General features: G+C 31.5%; 1 protein-coding gene across 1 annotated transcript; it reads right to left on the reverse strand.

Moving 5' to 3' along the window:
* Positions 1-11,086: 11,086 nt before the first annotated feature.
* On the reverse strand, positions 11,087-15,683 carry LOC149261623 (phytoene synthase 2, chloroplastic-like). The gene is made up of 6 exons (XM_089422495.1): positions 15,150-15,683; positions 14,469-14,519; positions 13,096-13,268; positions 12,316-12,551; positions 11,945-12,137; positions 11,087-11,841 (listed from the first exon to the last, which is right to left on the reverse strand). Exons 1-6 carry the CDS (start codon positions 15,571-15,573, stop codon positions 11,662-11,664), a joined length of 1,257 nt encoding a protein of 418 aa, XP_089278621.1. The 5' UTR covers positions 15,574-15,683; the 3' UTR covers positions 11,087-11,661.
* Between the last annotated feature and the right edge of the window lie 4,122 nt (positions 15,684-19,805).

Here is a 19,805-nt window from a genome sequence, read left to right on the forward strand (position 1 = left end):
TTATTATTATCTAATTTTAAGGTCACGGTAAAGCTAGACACCATATTGGTGTATGAGACCTCCTTGTTTGTAGGACAAGGAACCCATCTGGCAATGATTTGACTACTACTAAGTCTACAAAAGCATACATACTCTACCCCTCTCGTTTTGAACTTGTGACTTCTTAGAAAAACACATGCTCTTAACCATTAAACCTACTTTTAAAATATTTAATTTAAATATTTTAAGTTTTTATTATTTTAAAATATATCTTCAAATAAAATTAAATTTATTTATAAAATTAAAAATACATTTAAAATTAATAATAAAAGAACATAAACTATTCAAACCTGTGTTCATTCCCACACCACACATTTTTAAACGTATCTCATTGATATTAATTAACTCCCATCCCAAAACTTTGGATACAAATTAATTTATTAATTTATTAATTTTTTATGTCAATTTGTTTGTTCCTCGTTAGAGTTGTGCTTCCAGAAAACTTGTGTTCATTCCCACACCACACATTTTTAAACGTATCTAATTGATATTAAATAACTACCATCTCAAAACTTTGGATACAAATTAATTTATTAATTTTTTTATATGTCAATTTGTTTTTAAACGTATCTAATTGATATTAATTAACTACCATCTCAAAACTTTGGATACAAATTAATTAATTTATTTTTTATATGTCAATTTGTTTGTTCGTTCCTCATTAGAGTTATGCTTCATTTGATACAAATTAATTTTTTTATTTTTTTTATTTTTGTATATGGGAATTTGTTTGTTCGTTCCTCGTTAGAGTTATGCTTTTAGAAGATAAAGAGAGGCTCGACCTCGCTACCGATTTGTGCTTTTAGAAGATGAAGAGAGGGTCGACCTCGCTAACGATTTGATAGACGATTTCTCATATATGAATTGATTTAGTGAGTATGTTTGGTTGGAAGTTTTAATTCTATTTTTTAAAATCGAAGATATTTATTTTTTTTAATATATTTAAAATTTAAATAAATTTGGCGAGGTCTAACTTTAAGGGCATTGACAAGATTTGACCTCTTGATCTCCCAATTGTAAAGGTATTTAACAATGAGAACTCAACTAATTGAGCTATCCTTTAGGGCTATTTTTCATTATTTTTTTTTCGTAAGCTTGGTAGGACCTTTCTTTTAATTATCTTTCAAAAAACAGGTAGGTTACATCCAGAAACTCCATAAACTATGTGGTTAGGTGGCCTCAACCTGCCAAGAGGGAAACCAGATTTGGTGGCCACCTAACAACATGATAAGCCATCCAAAAGCAAAATAGTATGAGTCTGTCAATCCAAGCTAAATAACCCTGTATGTCCTTAAACTTCCTAGATTCTAGATAAACATAAGCATATAAAATATGGGACTGCTACATACAAAAACTAAACAGGAAACATCCAACTATTCATCATCAGCTGAATCAACAGGAGCAAGATCCTTCACACTTGAGCCTTGAAGCTCAGAGTGCGAGATACACGGGATATGTTGTTCAATGCGACTAAGGCGACCATTCTGCCTTTGTAGCTGAAATTAGATCTGCTAGAGATCCTTGTTGTAATCTGGGAGCCTTTGAGAAGACGAGGTCGAACCAGAAGGAATATGAGCCAAAGCTTTCACCAAGAGATTCTTCATCATCCAATATAGATGGATAGTTTTCTTATACTGAGAAGTTCTTCCCCGAGAGCGTCCAAGGTCAGGCACCAGAGATTGCCAATCTTCCATATCGCTATCCATAAGGCCAACTTGTTGGTTAGGCTCGACTTCCCAAGTTTCTATCATCTAAAGGACTTTGTTGAACTACCCTCATGGTACGCGGAAGCAACTTTGTTGATTATACGGGAGACAGATTTGCGGCCACGAGGTTTACCCTCGAATTAATTAAGGAGACGAGACTCAGGTGCGCTTCGAGATTTCTTGCCTCGACCACGAGAGCCGCGGGTGGCCTTGCCCTTCCCTACAGCAACATGGGCTATGGTTTGGCGATTGCAGAACTAAATGGTGACGGAAGACTTAGACCCTGTTAGCCAACCCGAGGATGGGTCGCACCAGACCAGGGGACCTGCCACATTAACCATATGTAAGAAGTTCATCTTAATCATAACCCATTGTTTCCCTCTGATGCAGACTTCCACCCAAAAATATAAAGATTTTCGGAACCAGAAAACAAGGGTCCCTCTCTGTCTGACGCAATTGGGGCCATGAGAATAAGTCGAGTCGCTCTCATACTGAAAACCATAAGCCCTAAAATCTACTCTACCAGCATTCGAAAGGAAACCAACACCACAATGTCCGGGGGAAGGCCAAGAGGCTAGCCGAGAACAAGGCAAAGGCCCTGCCCACCAAATTCCCATACGCAACAGGAAAATTCCAAAATAAATAGACACGGGAGTAAAGCAAACAGAGAAACCCTCATACCATTCTTCAATTTCCAGATATGATTTCCAGTGGACCATCTTCCAAACCATCTAATGTAAAATAGTTCCATTCTTCTCAGAGATCATCAAAACTAGGGAATTAACCATGGCCATAGATAGACAAAGATTAGGACCAAAAACATACTCATGATATTTGGTCTAAGACGATTGTGGATGTGACGAAACCAGGTGAAGGACTACAAAGTGCACCTCCCCCAAGTGGCGGAGCTGCACAGACCAAGGAAGAATCGAATAGGGATTACCAATAGAATATTTACCAAAATTACCAGCATGAAAACCTGAAACTTTCCCCTCAAGGTTATTGTTGTCACCTTCTTGAATGTCATTAAGTAGCGGCATGCGAGAAGCCACCGCTCCATTGGCCTCGCGGATGTGGAGGGTGGCGGAGTACCTTGTCTCAATCATCATATTAATTTGCTGGCAGGGGCTGGGCCTGTACAATCCTGCTCGCACCTTGATCGGGGATATGTTTCATTATTATTATTTAATGAAAATTTGTGATTAAATTGATTAAGTTACCTACATTTTATAAATGAGGATCTGTGATTACTTACCTTATTTAAAAAGTTTCTTTTACTCATGTAAGTGTCTTCCAACTCTAAAATTGATTTTTTGCCAACTTTGTTCCTAGATTTGTCTTCTTGCCTGCATTGATGTTTTAAGTCTATCCACATTCATAAGTAATTTAAATTATATAACTAGACTAATTATATTAATTGATTAATTGATTTTTAACATACTATGGGGCCATCTCAATAGTTTTCATTAGAACTAAGTTTCTTTTGAATTTGGGAAGATTAAAAATATTTTTTATTTAACTGATAATGCTCATTTGATATTTATAAGGAAAGGAGACCTCATTTATACTACAAGAACTATAATGGATGTTATTGGCTATCATGCACTTTTACTCAAGCAAGAAAGCAATAGATTGGAAGGGTTCTAGACTTTAGTTTAATTTTGTGATTTCTTTCATTGAGGCTCTTTATGAGAGTTGATCAAGCTCACAATCACATTTATAAGAGGAGAGAAAGCCCACAACACACCAAAAGGTGGTAGATCAAGGATTTTCATTTGAAACAATTCCACATTGCCCTTATTCATTGTCCTTATTCTTGTGTTGATCTAGGGTATTCATGATCGTTGCAGTTTGGGAGGTACATTAATCTCATTTTTATGGAATTTAATGGTCATTGAAAAGAGTGAAGTTTTATTGTTTTTGATGGTTTCTTTGTGCATTTTGAGTACCCTATGAAATTTATGAGCTTCATGATAGTCCATGGATGAGGGGTGAATTCCACACAAAGAATAACAACATTGCTACTACCAATTGAAAGTTTGGGTTATCTATACAAACATTACCACCCAAAGAAATTTGCTAAAGTAGGGAAACTAGAGACAAAAACCAAACTTAGAGAGTTTGGATGTGTCCAATCCAATGCACTAGAAACCATTCACTACTAATAATGGGACTAGAACACCAATTATCCATAGCTTGAGGACACTAAAACCTAGAGCTCCAAAATAACAATCACAAAAATCACTAGGAGGTAACTAGAATTTTATAATAACTAAGAAATTGAACACCAAGCATCTTTTATATTGCCAAAGAAGAGATATAACCATGCACCAAATTTCCACCCAGACTTTATTCGCCAAACAAAGGCTCCAATACACAAACCAAAGGTAAACGAAAGTGCGTACCAAGAAGAATTTCTAGCTTAGAGTAATCCTCCACCATGCAATGATGTCACTTAAGCCATCCACACAAGACTCCATTATTCCACCCTTTCCATGATAAATACACATAATGTTTCAATGCTCTAGTCGAGAATTAATTCATGCATGTGTAAAGTTGGGGGTAGGTCTTTTCATATTTTGTTCCCTCATATAAAACAGAATAGCAATGTTGCAATGACATGTTATTTGATAAGAATGTAATGTGTATTCATAACTACTAGCATACCAGTTGCATTAAGGCATGACTTGGTAAATCTCAATGTCCCCATTTTTCTAAAGACCACCAATGTTGAGCTTGGTTGTTGCTTCATTAGCTATTGATTTATCCTGATGGTTGTATTCTCTTAGAACATGGAAGAAAAGGATCTTTTGAAGTCTATAAACCTCCTTTTGGATTGATGTTATTATGGATGCTAACTTACTATTGGTAGGAGTTATTTTTAGGCCATTAAGTTGACTATCATAAATGAAGTGTCAATAGCAATCAATGTCTATATTACGACTTCATTTATTAAAATAAGACCATGGAGAAGGCTATACACCTCAACTTTATTATTTATGGAATTCCCTATATCCTAGGCAAATCTTGTTTCCATATGTATCTCAAGATCAAGAATAATCCCTACTACCCCTGCCACCCCCTAGTTTCTTTTTTACGCTGCATCAAGGAAAAGAAAATAAGATTTTTAATGAGTGTGCAAGTTCTAAATTCTCGCTCACTCAACATTAGTTGCCATGATAAGAAATAAACAAGCACATGGGTGCTTGGTTTTGAATTATGATATGAGTGAAAATTGTGAGATCCAATCTCTATCATGATGATCCACCCATGGGAGATCTTGATTCTCATTTCTCCTTAAGTTTATGTATTCCACAGGAAGTCCTTTTTACTCTACCACTACTTATTTAGCACTAACTAATTCTTAATGGAAGATAACATTATTGTGAGGCAAATAATTTTTCCAACATATGAATTGAAGAAGAATAGTCCACACTCTTTTCAAAAAAAAAAATTGAAAGACCCTTGTAGCATTTGTTCAACTTAGAGAAATGTCATTTTATTTTTAGGCAATAATGAATGATTAGAGTACTTGTTATATTGGGATCCCTATTGTCTTGTTGAAGTTGTATGTGCCTTCTTTTGTCTAAGTTACATAAGTGTTCTAAATTTGATACTAATAATATTTTATAATATGTATACATGATGTGTGATATTCCATGAGCATTAATGTAAGAGTACACCTTATTGTACACATATACAAACCATAAGAAAAAACATAGAGATCAAATAATTGCGCTAATAGGTGCTCTCTAGCCCAATATGTTAAAGATGTTGTAAAGTAATGCTTAACATTTTGACAAGTCAAATTACATAATAAAATAAAATAAATAAAAAGATTAATTTAATGTAATGTAAACTTTTTAACTCAGTCAAAATAAAATAACAAAATAAAAATAAACCTATAAAAATAAAAATAAAAATGACCAGTGCTATTCACCAATGGTATCGATCAATGGTATTCATGTGGAATATAGCCTATTGAAAGGGGGAAATTAAACCAACATAGATCCATTTTAACTCTGGATCTACCAAGCTCTGAGAGGGATCAAATCTCTTGATATGCAAACCTCTTTAGAGTGAAAATAGTTTTGATCCCTCTCGGCCCTTGATAGATCCATAGTTAAGATGGATCTATGTTGGTCAAACGTAAATGCAAGTTCTATATTGTATGACAAGTTTCCTATTGACTCCTTATCCTTCTATAGATGAGTGGTTTATGACAAGTGGACAAAATGCCTTAAACTTAATTAAACCCACATTATTCAAAATGCATCATTTTCTTGATATATATATATATATATATATATATATATATATATATATGGAATTGTAGTCGAATCCATTGACAGAGCAAGAAATTGGGGTTATCTAGCCACCACCACTTGTTCGTATTGGTTGCAGATATGCACAATGATGTATGAGTGTGGAAAATTTGGACATATTTGGGGTTTTGTTTTCGACTTTGTGGCTTACTTGGTTGTTTGAAGTTGTTGCATGCAGAGTGCTTCAATTTTATGGCAGATTAGGAGTTTACGTTGTTTATTTGAGGTTTCAGATTTGGTTTTTACTACCCTATTTTGCGATTGACTTGGTTGATCTATTCTCTTAGCTAGTTCTGTTAGGTTCATTTTTTTCACATTGGGTAGTCTTTCCTACCTTGGTGTGGATGTTCACAACTCTCTACCTAGTGGTAGATTTATAAAAAAGGCGTATTCAATTTCTTCTATTGATTTTGGGTTTGTTATGTCTGTGAATAAGAACATTAATACCCTTAAGGAAAGAGGGTTTATTGGTAAGTTCACCGGACTTTGGCCCAATTATATATATCTATATATATATATATATATATATATATATATATATATATATATATATATATATATATATATATATATATAGATAATGGATCTCTAACAATTGGGTAGATAATGAGCCCATTGGTACTTTATATTGTGGAAACAATTATTTTTCTTGTTCTTTTTTTAAGCAAAAAGCATAGGGACCTAATCTATAGATCTAGGTCCTATTTCATGAGCTCTACGGGAATGTTTCTCACCCATTCGACTCTGGATTTTAATCCTACAATAGAAATTTCTTCTACCCTTGTCTGGATTATATTGTTGTATCCTCCCCTTCTTTCTAGGACAATGGTATTTTCAAAGTCATAAGTGACAAATTAGGCTGCTACATTACCAGTTCTCAAGGAAAGGACAATTACTTCTCCCATGCCAAAATTTGTGTTGAAATGGATTTTACATAAAGACTCCTTAAGGTGATTCAACTTCACTTCAAGGGTTGGTCCTTTCTTCGGGCTTTGGATTATGAGTAGATTCCTTTTAAATACTATTTTTCCCACGAGTTCTGTCTCCTTCTATCCATCCATCATCTTCTCAAAGTAATGATGAGTAAGGAACATTCAATTCAGTTTCTCGAAAGCACAAGAATAATCCATCTAAAAGGCCTCATTCCTACATGCCTAAATCTCATTAGCATCATCCCTAAATGTTAAAGAAGATTAGCTAGGTCCAGATCAAGTGTCTTTAGAGAACATCAGTTCACCCGTTGAGGAAGAGACTACTTCTAAGGATATTGAAAAAACCCCTCCTTCATAAAAAGAAGAAGATGCCAGTTTAGAGGGAGAGAAGGAGGTCAATCTCTCCTCTTCTCTTTCCTATTCAAATGTTCTAAAAATCAATCAACGATATTCTCCTCCATTAACAAGAAGTAAAAGATCAAAGCAAACAATCTTTAAAATCTGGTGCCTATCATTCATTAGCCTCGCATGGTTCAAATGGGGTCAGTTTCAATTAAATCTTAGAAATATTTTATTTTTTTCTATCTTTTGCAATACAAACAATTTGTAAAAATCTACTCTTATTCTCAAAAAGTGATAGGCTCAAGTCCCATAAAATTTAGTATTAGATCCTCTTGTTTATTTTATTGAGATAAAAATGATTTTCCAAAAAAAATTGTAATATTGATTACCATGTACTTCAACTAAATGCAATTTTTATATTTGAAAATATCTTTATTTTATAAAACAAATTACACATCTTATTCCATATTTAAATATGGTTTAAGAGGCAAAGTTGTTATGAATATGACCGGTTGAAATGATTTAAACGTAGAAAATGAAAACTAAGCTTTCATATGTCATCGAATCAAATATATTTTGATTATGAAAGCAAATCACTTGTATGTAGACATTTTTTAACAATGTTAAGACTTTAATGAGATGCCTCAATATGGAACGATAAGTACAATAAAGGAAAAACAAATCAAATGACGTTAAGTCCAGTTTGTGGAAGATACCTATAAGGAAAGGTCAAAGTCAAATGTGTGGACAGCCATTTTCAAAAAAATGTAAAAATAAAATAAATATATACAATTTTATATTTAATTTTTATTTATTTAATGATGTTTGATTAGTATGATGATTTTATATTAGTATAGATCCATTTTAAGTATGAATTTAAGATGAGTTAAAAGAGATCAAATTTTTTTACGTACAATTTTTTTTAAACTACAAAATATAATGTGTTATTTTTCATTTTATAAATTGTATTTTTGAATAGTAAATAGAGTATATATATGACCAAATAAACATTTTAATCACAAAATTTTAATTTTTTCATGATATATACATAAATTTTTTAAAATGATATATGATATATATATAATTGGCATTAAAATATTTTGCATAACATATACATCAAGACGTTTTATTATGAAAATTAAAATAGATTTTTATTATTAAAATATTTTTAAATATATGTGAATATTAATTCATATTAAAATATTTGATTGATAACCACATTGAATCGTTTTTTATATACAACATTAAAAGTTTTATTTAACAATTTTTTTCTATATATAGATATATATGAAGTTAATATTTACATAAAACATTAAATGTTCTATTTTAACAAAAAAAATTCTATATATAGATATATATGAAGTTGATATTTACATAAATTAGTTAACATAGATCTCTTGATAGTTTATTTAAATCTTTTCTTGAAATATTTTTTAAAAGTATAAGATTTAAACATCTAACACATTTTTTTACTTGTATTCATTTTTTATTATTATAGCCAACATTATTTTTTTATTTAAAACATAATTTTTTTTTAAGAGGTACAAACAAATCAACAACTTTACACATACTCTCATGCTAAGTTGTAAAATAAGCTCTTACACATCCCCTCATACTAAGTTATAAAATAAACTTCTTAACTCAACTAAATTATATATATATAGAGATAAACATTAAATAAAAATATTATTATTATATTTTAATAAAAAATTAATTCAATATTTTTAATATATTCATTAAAATCTAATTATATAATATTAAATTTGATATTCACAATTTTATTAACTCAGAATTCGAAAGAAAGCCAGTCACGTTTCAATAAAAAATGAAGCTTATCACATTTCAAACCAAAAAAATGCAAACTCAATTTTCCCAATGACTGAAAATGGATAATGCATCAAACATATAAAATTTATATGTTTTTAATAAAGAGTGGAATATTTTATAGGTTCGTATTCTGTTTCATATTCTTTTTTCTTAACTTTGACTATTTTAGATTTTGATATTAGATTTGATTTTCATTAACAATTAATAAATGTTTTCATCGACTGAAAATGCATATATAAAAATATAAAAAATATTATGTTTTTAATAAAAAATTGAATATTTTATATGTTATTTTTAGGGTTGAAGTGAGAATCAATATGATAATATTTCTCATCATGTTATCTTTAGAAAATTGAATTAAAAAAAATGCAAAACAATTTTTCTACCTAACTATCTAAAATAATCCTAATTAGATGTATTTATTCATTGTATTATTGTTTTTTATTAATTTTATATTAAAAAAAAACCAATTTTAAAATTTTGTAATTATAAATATTATTAATATATTTAAGATATAATAAAAAAATAAATTTTTAATATTTTTATTTAATAATAAAAAATATAATTAAAACAATTAAATTATATGCATTTTATATATAAGTTTGTAGTATAAAAAGTTTTTTCACAATAAACTGCCTTCCCATTCTAAAAATTAAATTTTTGCTGACTTATATATGCCACAATTAACTTTGTCGCTTGCATTGATGACCATCTACTTTTATAAACTTAAATAGTTATAATGGATAAACTTAAATACTTATAATTGATTTTCGACATACTCTTAGACAATCTCAACAATATTTCGACATACTCTCAGACAATCTCAACAATTTTAACTATTATATAGTCAAAGTAATTATATTGTTTAATTGATTTTTGGTATAATTTTTTATAATCTCAACAATTTTAGTTGCAATTTTAGTTGTCGTGGGTTTTTTATTTCAACTTAATGTGGATGAGAATCTGCTGACTTTTTTTAATTTTTTGAATTGAGGGGTTAGATTGATTCTCAACAAAATATGCTTAGTATTAATGCTTATCAGGGGTTGTAGTGTATTACAGAATTTGTTCATTGCATTGACTTAATAAATTTTAAAAATTATATTTAAGCCAAATGGCTTCCCACCCACCAATTTCCTAGGAATTTCAGATTATTTCAATTCTAATAAGTTACTCCATGATAAGTTCCTCGTTATTATTTATAACATTCATTTATATATAAGCAAATTTTATTTAGCAAAATGGTCCATTACTTTTAATAAATTTTAAATTTTAGATTCGTGGCACTGGCTGTTATGCACTTTTTTTTTACCTAATCTAAGGAAGACCCAGGTTCAATTCTCGTAGCTGCCACTATAACACCAAGAGTACATCCAACAACCTGCAAGCAAATATATTAATTTCTTATGATTTTGGCAAGAGCTGAGACTCACGGATAAGGGGAATCTACTCCTTGAGCTGCACACCACAGCAGGATAATATACTCAATGTGATTTGACCCCTGCTGCACTTTTACTGAAGCAAAATATACAGTAAGAAGATCTTAGTTTAATTTTGTGATTGCTTTCAGTGAGGCTCTTTATGGCAGTCTACAAGGCTCACAACAACTTTTATAAGAGGAGAGAGTGCCCACAACAAACCAAAAAGGGTGAAGGATCAAAGTTTTTTATTTGAAATTTTTTTACATTGTCCTTACTTAAAATCCTGGTATCATTTTGGATTTTAGCAATGTTAGAGATTCAGTTTGCTTTCATCATCAGTTAGCATTGTAAAAACTACCAAAGCCTGCCTTCACAACAGGATTAAATATTTTGCTTTGCACAAATTGTGTACACTGAAGAAAGAAGCTCATTCAAGATTCAATATCTGAATTTCACTTTCAAAGGTATATCTGCCTGTGATTACAAAGTAGATGTTATGAACCAATAAAACATAAGAGCCTAAGCTCTCTGTATTATACAGGAATTCACATAAATGCCATAATGGACCAGTTACAATATCTTTACACAAATGCCACAATGCACCAGTTATAATATAAATGTCACAATGGACCAGTTACAATATCTCTTCAGAGACTTGAACGGATGAACGCATACAATTGAGGAAACAAATTGTTGACTAAACCCCTCGATCTAAGATCTTTTGACTTGTTTTTACCATTGATAAACTTAAATAATGGGAAAAAAAAGAATTATAATGCTCAACTTAAATAATTAGAAAAAAAAAAGAATTATAATGCTTAGATGCTACAATGCATTAAGCAATGGGAGAATGGCAGACAGAGGAAGCTGATAGAGAGTAATGTCCTTCCACCCTTTGATAGCAGGACTCAGATGCTGTCAATAAAGTTCAAATATGAAGAGAATTGGTTCCTTCCATGAATTGCATCTCTAAGAACAGGCTGAGAATTTGCCTTTTTGTTAGGGGTGAAACACTGAAATGTACATTGTAGTTCAACTATTTTTACCCAAGGGCTCCTATTGCATAGACTTATGAGGCTCGAGAAAGCTTAGAAGTGACTACAGGTCGCATGAAAGCTTGTGTGTAAGCAATGGGCAATGAAAGAAACTTCTTCGCTTTCCCAACAAATGCTCGCTTGGTGAAGTTATCGTAATCATTTGCTTCGATTGCATCTAATATCTGGCGATAAAGGATTAATGACGCCCATACCTGCAGTATAAACATTCATTATATATTTTTCAATAATAAATCTCTTAGGATGAATGGTCTACCACTTCACCAGTAAGCTAGGCTACGAGAAACAATAACATACCGGCCATCTACTGGCTTTATCAAGCTCGGTGACACCTTTCTCTGCTTCATCAAAAAAGACCCTTGCCCTTTTTATCTGGTCCTTCATAAAAGCTCTCCATCTGTCAGTGACCTTCCCAGCAAAAATATCTTCATCTGATAGTCCAAACTGTGCAAGTTCATCTTGAGGTAGATATATCCTTCCCCGGCGAGCACTGATACACAGGAAAGCATATTCTATATTAAAGAAAGCTTGATAAACAACAAATTTTGCATATCTGAAAACCACTCTGACTCCAAATATTTTTTCTCAGTACATTTTCATAATGTCTCCAACATGTTGGAAAACAGTAAACAAACTATATAAATTTAAATATGGTACTTTGTGCTTACTCTTCTCCAACATCTCTCAGTATATTGGTTAGCTGATTTGCAATGCCCAAAGCTAAAGCAGAATTATAAACACTTTCTGCTGTTGCTTTTGACTCTGGAGCTATTCCCATTACAGGAACACTCATCAAGCCCACTGTCCCAGCAACATAGTAGCAGTAAAGGTAAAGCTCATTGAAATTTTTGTAACATGATTTTGTAAGATCCATTCGCATGCCCTCAATCATATCTCGGAAGGGCTGAAAGAGACATTAACACAGGGTCAGGCTTTTTATTTTTGAAAAACACATGCACACAGCTTTGAAACACAAGTCCTAGGATTTTCATTTATAAACTCCCCATAATTAACTCTGTTGACTTTTGAATACCTTTATGTTTACCCATAATAACATTTTCATGGATGCTCATTTATAGACTCCCCATAATTAACTCTGTTGACTTTTGAATACCTTTATGTTTACCCATAATAACATTTTCATGAATGCTGCTCATGAGGTAGTTCAATTGGCCATTGTGATGTTATGAAATATTATGAAATATTATGTAAATTATAAGATTCAAGGTTTAAATTTCTTATAAAATATTATGTAAACTATAAAATTCAAGGTAAACTATAAAATTCAAGGTTTAAACCTGTATAGATTAAAAAATAACAATAAAATAAAATTTTCATTAATATTATAGAATTAATATTATAGAATTTTCATTCATGTTATAATCCTGAGCAATATACCAAATGACTTGTATAATTAAATAGTAAGTTAGCCAAGTAGGGTTTCTTACTTGAATATCAACTGGATATTTTAAAACTGTGTCTGATAAAGCTGCATCTAGCATATCATATGGACGCCCATGAAAGAGATCCTCTAGCCTTTGCTCCCATCGATCAAGTGCTAGAGGTGTTATATGGGAGGCATTAGGACCATCCACAAGCTCATCAGTTCTCCTGCACCATACTATACCAAGCATATCCCTTCAGATTAGAGTGTGGACATTTATTTATCCTTTCCAAATATTGATGGACATAATATTAAGTGTAAAACAAACACTTTGAATATTCAAGAAATTTGTTAAGAAAATTCAGCAAATCTATGAGTATATAAACCATAACGACAGATATATCCCTAGAATGTACCCGATAGTGTAGAAAGCATTTTCTGTCACAGAAGTAAATAAGCTGAACAAATAGAAGGCTGGCTTTTGTTTAGCTACTTACTCTAGATTAATTAGTTGTATGCAGATAAACTATACAATAATCTTCCAACATAAAACAGACTATAGTAAGAAAGTATCCAGAATGAGAGCAAATATGAGTGCGTGAATCTATATTGAAGTTGTAAATGGTTGGAATCAGGGTAGATAGATACTCAGACTAAGGAGTTGTAGGCTGCAAAATATTGAACATGGATGACAATCATCAGGTGGATGACTTTAAACTGCAACCGAAATAACTTGACATATTTATGCAGCAATCTAGAGAGCTTGCTGAGAGCATTTGACCTTTAGAGAACAGAATGGGAATCAAGTAGTATAGGGAAGAACTCCATAACCAGGAGAACGGAAATAATTACTTCTGATGCTAGGCCCCTTCTTGCAACTAACCTATTCACATTGGGTGCAAGTGTTTTGAAGGTTGTGCGAGGAGAACCAGCATAATCATATATTTTATAAGAGATGATATACTGATATTCTATAAGAGACGATACACTGATCATATGTCTCAAAACACAAACCTTGCCTTATGCCTTGTTTCTCCATTACTATGGTAACAGAGCTCCCTAACAAATATTAGCAACAATTTTCCTTTCATGATCATAAAATTGACATCTCTGGAGATCTCTGGGTTTATCTCCAGACTGGAAAGAATATTGTTATCTTCTCCATACATTCAATTCCCGCCAGTAAAATAATGAACTTTAGTGTAATAACTTTAAGCTTTGTTATTGAGCCTAAAAAGTCTTCGAGACCTAAACATGTACCGTCCTTGTATAAAATATAAAGATATTTCCCAGGATAAGGATAAAGATAAAGAAGAAGAAGAGAACATCTCATACACATAGGAATCCTGATTGCTATATGGAAGAGCATGTTTAATTGTTATTAATTCTTAATTTATCTTCTCCGCTTTAAAATTATCCAATGAATTTTGCACTTACCATATATTGCCCAGATAGCCTTCCTTCGGTCCGGGGTCATCAACAATGTTCCTGAAGCAAACAATCAATGCTTCAGATTGATTTCCTTCCAATAAGGACAGCATGCATGAATATCACAAAATAAGAATCCACATGAATCAGCCCCTAGATGTTAACTGTTCAAGTAAGCAGCTGGTGTTGACCTTCCAAAACCATGGTGAAAATGTGAGGATCGAATAAGCATGGAGTGGATGGGGGGGTTTGGAAAGTGAGGTGAATCACCAGAACTGCTATGAGCAGAATCATAAGCAGATAGACCATGATAATCAAGTAAGCAACTGCTATCAACCTTCCAAAACCATGTTGAAAACGTGATGGCTTCATAAGCATAGAGTGGAGGAAGATGGTTTAGAAAGTGAGGTGAATCACCAGAACAGATATGGGCAACATTCAGCAGATTAACCATGATAGCAAGCTATTAGTGCAACTGGGATGTGAGATAAATCACCAGAACTGCTTTGTGTAAAATAGTAAACAGATAGGCCATGATAATCGATTAAGCAATTGGTGTTAACCTTTCAGAACCATGGTGAAAACGTGAGGAAGAAGATCCGTATTGATTTTGGGATTTTTTAAGCAAAAGGGAAAAAAAATCTTATATAATAACTGAAAGAATAAATTTCCAAAGAGATTAAAAGGTACCCAAATAAAAAGTCTTGGCATATTCAGCACAAACTTCACCACAGCGTTCATAGGCCTCGTTCAACAACTCAATGGTAGAAGGAGAAGCAATCTCAGGCTTCACATCCAACACAGCAATCCCCTTTCGCTGGTTAACATCATTCACCATGGCAGCCTGCTTCAGCACAACATCGTACACCTTCTGCTCAGAAGGCAACATGGGTTTTGGCAGAGGATTCATCACAAGGCCCCCCATGGACATGGGCATTGCCTCTGACATGTCCGGAGGAGCTCTGCACTTCACAGTTTGCTTGACAGCATTGGCAGGCGAACACATAAGAGAGGCCCCAAAAGGCCTCTGAACTCTGAAGTCCCTCTGGTTTTCTTTAAACTCCAATCCCCAAATGCTAGAAGCATTGAATGCCCATACCAATGCAGCAGGCATTGTGAATAGTCCTGGTTCGATCCCCAGGAAGTTGGAACTACGATTATTGAAGAGACTGTAATCTATGGGTTGAAGCGCGGGACATATTTAAGGGCAATGGCGTTGTAATCACCACATATACCTTAGCCAAAACCGGGAGAAGTCCTTCATGTCTGACACGTTAGATGATACAAGAATTTGCGTTCATCCTAAGAAGCCATGACGTTCCAGCTGGCGGGCTTTCGTTTCGTTTTCTCGTTTGTTTGTTGTCAGCAAACGCCAGTCACAGACCTCGTTCAAATGTGTGGCTTCCCCCTACGTGGACGCTCACGAATCGTTTGTTTCGCTTGAGAACTCACTCTGCCGCTGTCCTCCTGTGAATGAGTGGCTTCCCGCTACGTGGACGCTCGTGAATCGTTTGTTTCGTGTGAGAAGAGATTCTCCCACTGTTTCTCCCGTACCCCCAATCCCATGAGTCCCGAGGGGAGAGGAGAGGAGAGCAGAGCGTGGACAGCCCCCGCCCGTAGTCTATTGATAAGCTTAGTGTAGAGTCGTGAGAATTTTTCCACTCATCATCGTTCCAATGGGGAAAGGAACAGACAGTGAACTTGTTTTATGGGTGGAGGGAAAGTTCGTCACGATGCTTCTTGATAGTACTGTGGTCTCAATTTTAATTAGAGCAGCTGATGTTTTATAATAATAAAACAAAAAAAATAGAATCAGTGCTTCTTGATAGTACTGTGGTCCCAATTTCAATTAGAGCAGCTGATGTTTTATAATAATAAAGCAAAAAAATTAAAATTTCAGTTTACATTTTAAAATAGACAGGTCTATTAGGAAAGTTTTAAAAAATAGACATCCTAAAAAATAGACATGTTTATTTGAATAGAGTTTCAACCACCTTAGATGTTGATGGCAAATTTCTAAGTGTATCAAATATGTGTTTAGAGTATATTTAGATTTATTTGGTCACCATTAATTTATAAAGTGATTTGTTAGTGGAGTTGGTTATGAGTCTTCATTATATTATTTATTTTCACTTTGAATTATCACTGCAAAAATTTCAACTCACAAGATTTAGTTAATTTCTCAAAGTAAGAGCTTTAATGTCCCTAGGTGATAGTGAGGAACTAGGATGATAATCCTCGCTGGTCTCATGTAGGAAATTCTAGGTGTATCAGATATGTGTTTATAGTATATTTAGATTTATGGTCACCATTAGTTTATAAAGTGATTTGTTAGTGGAGTTGGTTATGAACCTTCATTATATTATTTATTTTCAATTTGAATTATCACTGCAAAAATTTCAACTCACAAGAGTTAGTTAACTTCTCAAAGTAAGAGCTTTAATGTCCCTAGGTGACAGTGAGGAGCTAGGATGATAATCCCCAATGGTCTCGTGTAGATTAGTTTGTTTATAATGCTTCTCGACTCCACTTACCACCACCACGTTAGTTATAGATGATTCATTGGTGGAATTAGTTAGAAGCCTTCACAACATCACTACATGTCTTAATGTTAATTCTCAAAACCAAAGCTTCCACTTATCTATGTGTTGGGGGTGGACTACTCCATGAGTGTGTGTGTCCATAATGCCTCTAGACTTACCCTACCAATATCAAGTCACTTATAAAGTTATCTGCTAATAGAGTCAGTCATGATAAAAGAAGCCAAGTAATATACTTAAGTATATGATCCTTAATTAGAGTTGGTCATGATCCTTGCTAATCAACTTGCTTTGTTTTATTGTAAGTTTTCATCCAAAGAAAGAAATTTAGTGAGAACTAACTAAGTATTCAATAATACTAACCACAATGTGAAATTAACCCTTATATTATTTTAATGAAATTAGAAATTTTAATGTTAAAATTATAAAATATACATTTTATAAATTTATAATAATTTTCAAGTAAAATATATAATAATAATAAAATAAAATTCGAATGAATTTTTAAATAAACCATCTAAAATTTAAATGGTTAAGATTTATCTATATCTCTTCCCCATATAAATCATTCATGGATTCAGTAATATCTTTAGTAAATAAAGGAATTAGAAGTTAGCACAATTTAATTGGCAAGTGTTGTGAAAGTGTTTGTACTAAGAGATTAGAGATTCTTGTTATGAAAATGAAGTTTTATATATTAAGAGATTTCATTAGAGATTCTTGTTGTGAAAATGAGGTTTTATATGTTAAGAGATTCAAGATTCTTGTTGTAAAAATGAAATCTTATATATTAAGAGATTTGAGGTTCAAATCCTCTAGCTAACTTGTGTTTATAAAAAGGGCATACCTATGTACCTACGAGTTATGTTGGTAGCTCCAGAAATAGACCATGTATCACACTAGTACAAAATCTGCTCAATTACCAATTCCTCTCATCACATAAAAAGAAAAAAGAAAAAAATCATACATTACTCTATAAAATCTTTATTATTATTATTATTATTTATTATTTATATATTCATTTCAATTAATGATTCATATTTATAAAATCTTTAATGATTCATATTAAAAAATCATTAAAATTAAGTCATACCTCATCCATTTTTGATAAACAAAAGCCAATCATTAATTAATCGTTTATCATTTTTAATAAATAAAAGAAACCAGGGAATTTTTAATAAATAAAAGAAACCAGGGATTATACTTAAGTCATACCTCATCCCAAAGCATTTTTAATAAATAAAAGAAGCTGTAATATACTTAAGTCATATCTCATCCCAAATCATTTTTAATAAATAAAAGCCAATAATTAATTAATTGTATAGCATTTTTGATAAATAAAAGAAGCCAAAGCATTTTTAATAAATAAAAGAAGCTGTAATATACTTAAGTCATATCTCATCCCAAATCATTTTTAATAAATAAAAGCCAATAATTAATTAATTGTATAGCATTTTTAATAAATAAAAGAAGCCAGTTACTATTTTATAAGTATAGTTGTACATAAATTTGGGAATTTCAAAATAATGGAAAATTTGGATATATATATAGAGAGAATGAGGGGATTATAAATTAATAAATAAAAGAAGTTGTAATATACTTAAGTCATATCTCATCCCAAATCATTTTTAATAAATAAAAGCCAATAATTAATTAATTGTATAGCATTTTTAATAAATAAAAGAAGCCAGTTACTATTTTATAAGTACAGTTGTACATAAATTTGGGAATTTCAAAATAATGGAAAATTTGGATATATATAGAGAGAATGAGGAGATTAATTTATAAGGATTTGAATTATTGATTTTCTCATAAAAATATTTTAATAATATACTCCTTCACTATTAATTTTTATAGATCTATATATTTAATATTAATAAATATCAATTTTCATTATTATTAAATAAAATGAAAATTCTTTTATATTTATTTATTTATTTATTATAATATTTATATTTATTTATTTATTTATTATAATATTTAATTTATTATAAATGTTTTTACTATATTTATTCAAAATATCAATTAATATAAAACAAAGATTAAATTATATGTAAACCTTATTTTAAAATTTATTTAAATAAAATAGATTTAATAATAGTTACTTTAAAGGTGTGATATAAATGATTTTTAATATATGTATATTTGTTTTTAAATGGATACCAAGTGATACTAAACATGAAAGTCTAATAAAGTATCATTCCAATTTGTTATATTGTTAATTTTTATTATATATATATAGATTTTGATTTTTTAGATAAATATTTATGGATATTAAAGTTTTAATATTTTGTTAAACATGTTCACATAATTATTAATATAAATTAAATGGATAGTTTCACTATATAATTGTTTGAGGAGTATAAGTTTTTAATAATATATTTTAATATAGTTAGAAGTTTATATTTATAATAGGCAAAATAGTGTTTTGGCTATAATTTTTTAGTAAGATTTTAATTTTTTTATTATTTAAAATGCATTTTTAAATGTATAAATGGATTCAACACCTTAAAAAACCTTGAGGTGATCTATCTTTGGATGTTAGAAAAGCAAAAGACTTAGCTGAACTCCAAGCAGAATATCTAAACTGGGGCTTAAAGATTCTTGCACCTCACATTACAAAAATCTTCAACAACATCAACAACAAGGACTCTCCACAGATTGGACAACTAGTCTGGCAATACCTCTTTTCAAGAGCGGTGACATCAATAATCCCTCCAATTATAGGACCATCATGATAAACCCTTTGCTTGCAAATCTATTTGGAAGCATGCTAGAAAACAATATTAGCAAGTGGGTAGAAGAA

This window comes from Pinus tabuliformis, chromosome 6 (genome assembly GCF_031772625.1).
Source record: "Pinus tabuliformis cultivar Carrire ecotype Pingquan chromosome 6, CPIR1, whole genome shotgun sequence".
Classification (NCBI taxonomy): Eukaryota; Viridiplantae; Streptophyta; class Pinopsida; order Pinales; family Pinaceae; genus Pinus; species Pinus tabuliformis.

Coding starts and splice junctions, on each gene's coding strand:
- LOC149261623 (XM_089422495.1), bottom strand. CDS start 15,573: ATGCCTGCTGCATTGGTATGGGCATTCAATGCTTCTAGCATTTGGGGA. Junction 12,552..13,095: donor AATATCCAGTTGATATTCAA/GTAAGAAACCCT, acceptor TGTCTCTTTCAG/CCCTTCCGAGATATGATTGA. Junction 11,842..11,944: donor ATAAAGCCAGTAGATGGCCG/GTATGTTATTGT, acceptor TTTATACTGCAG/GTATGGGCGTCATTAATCCT.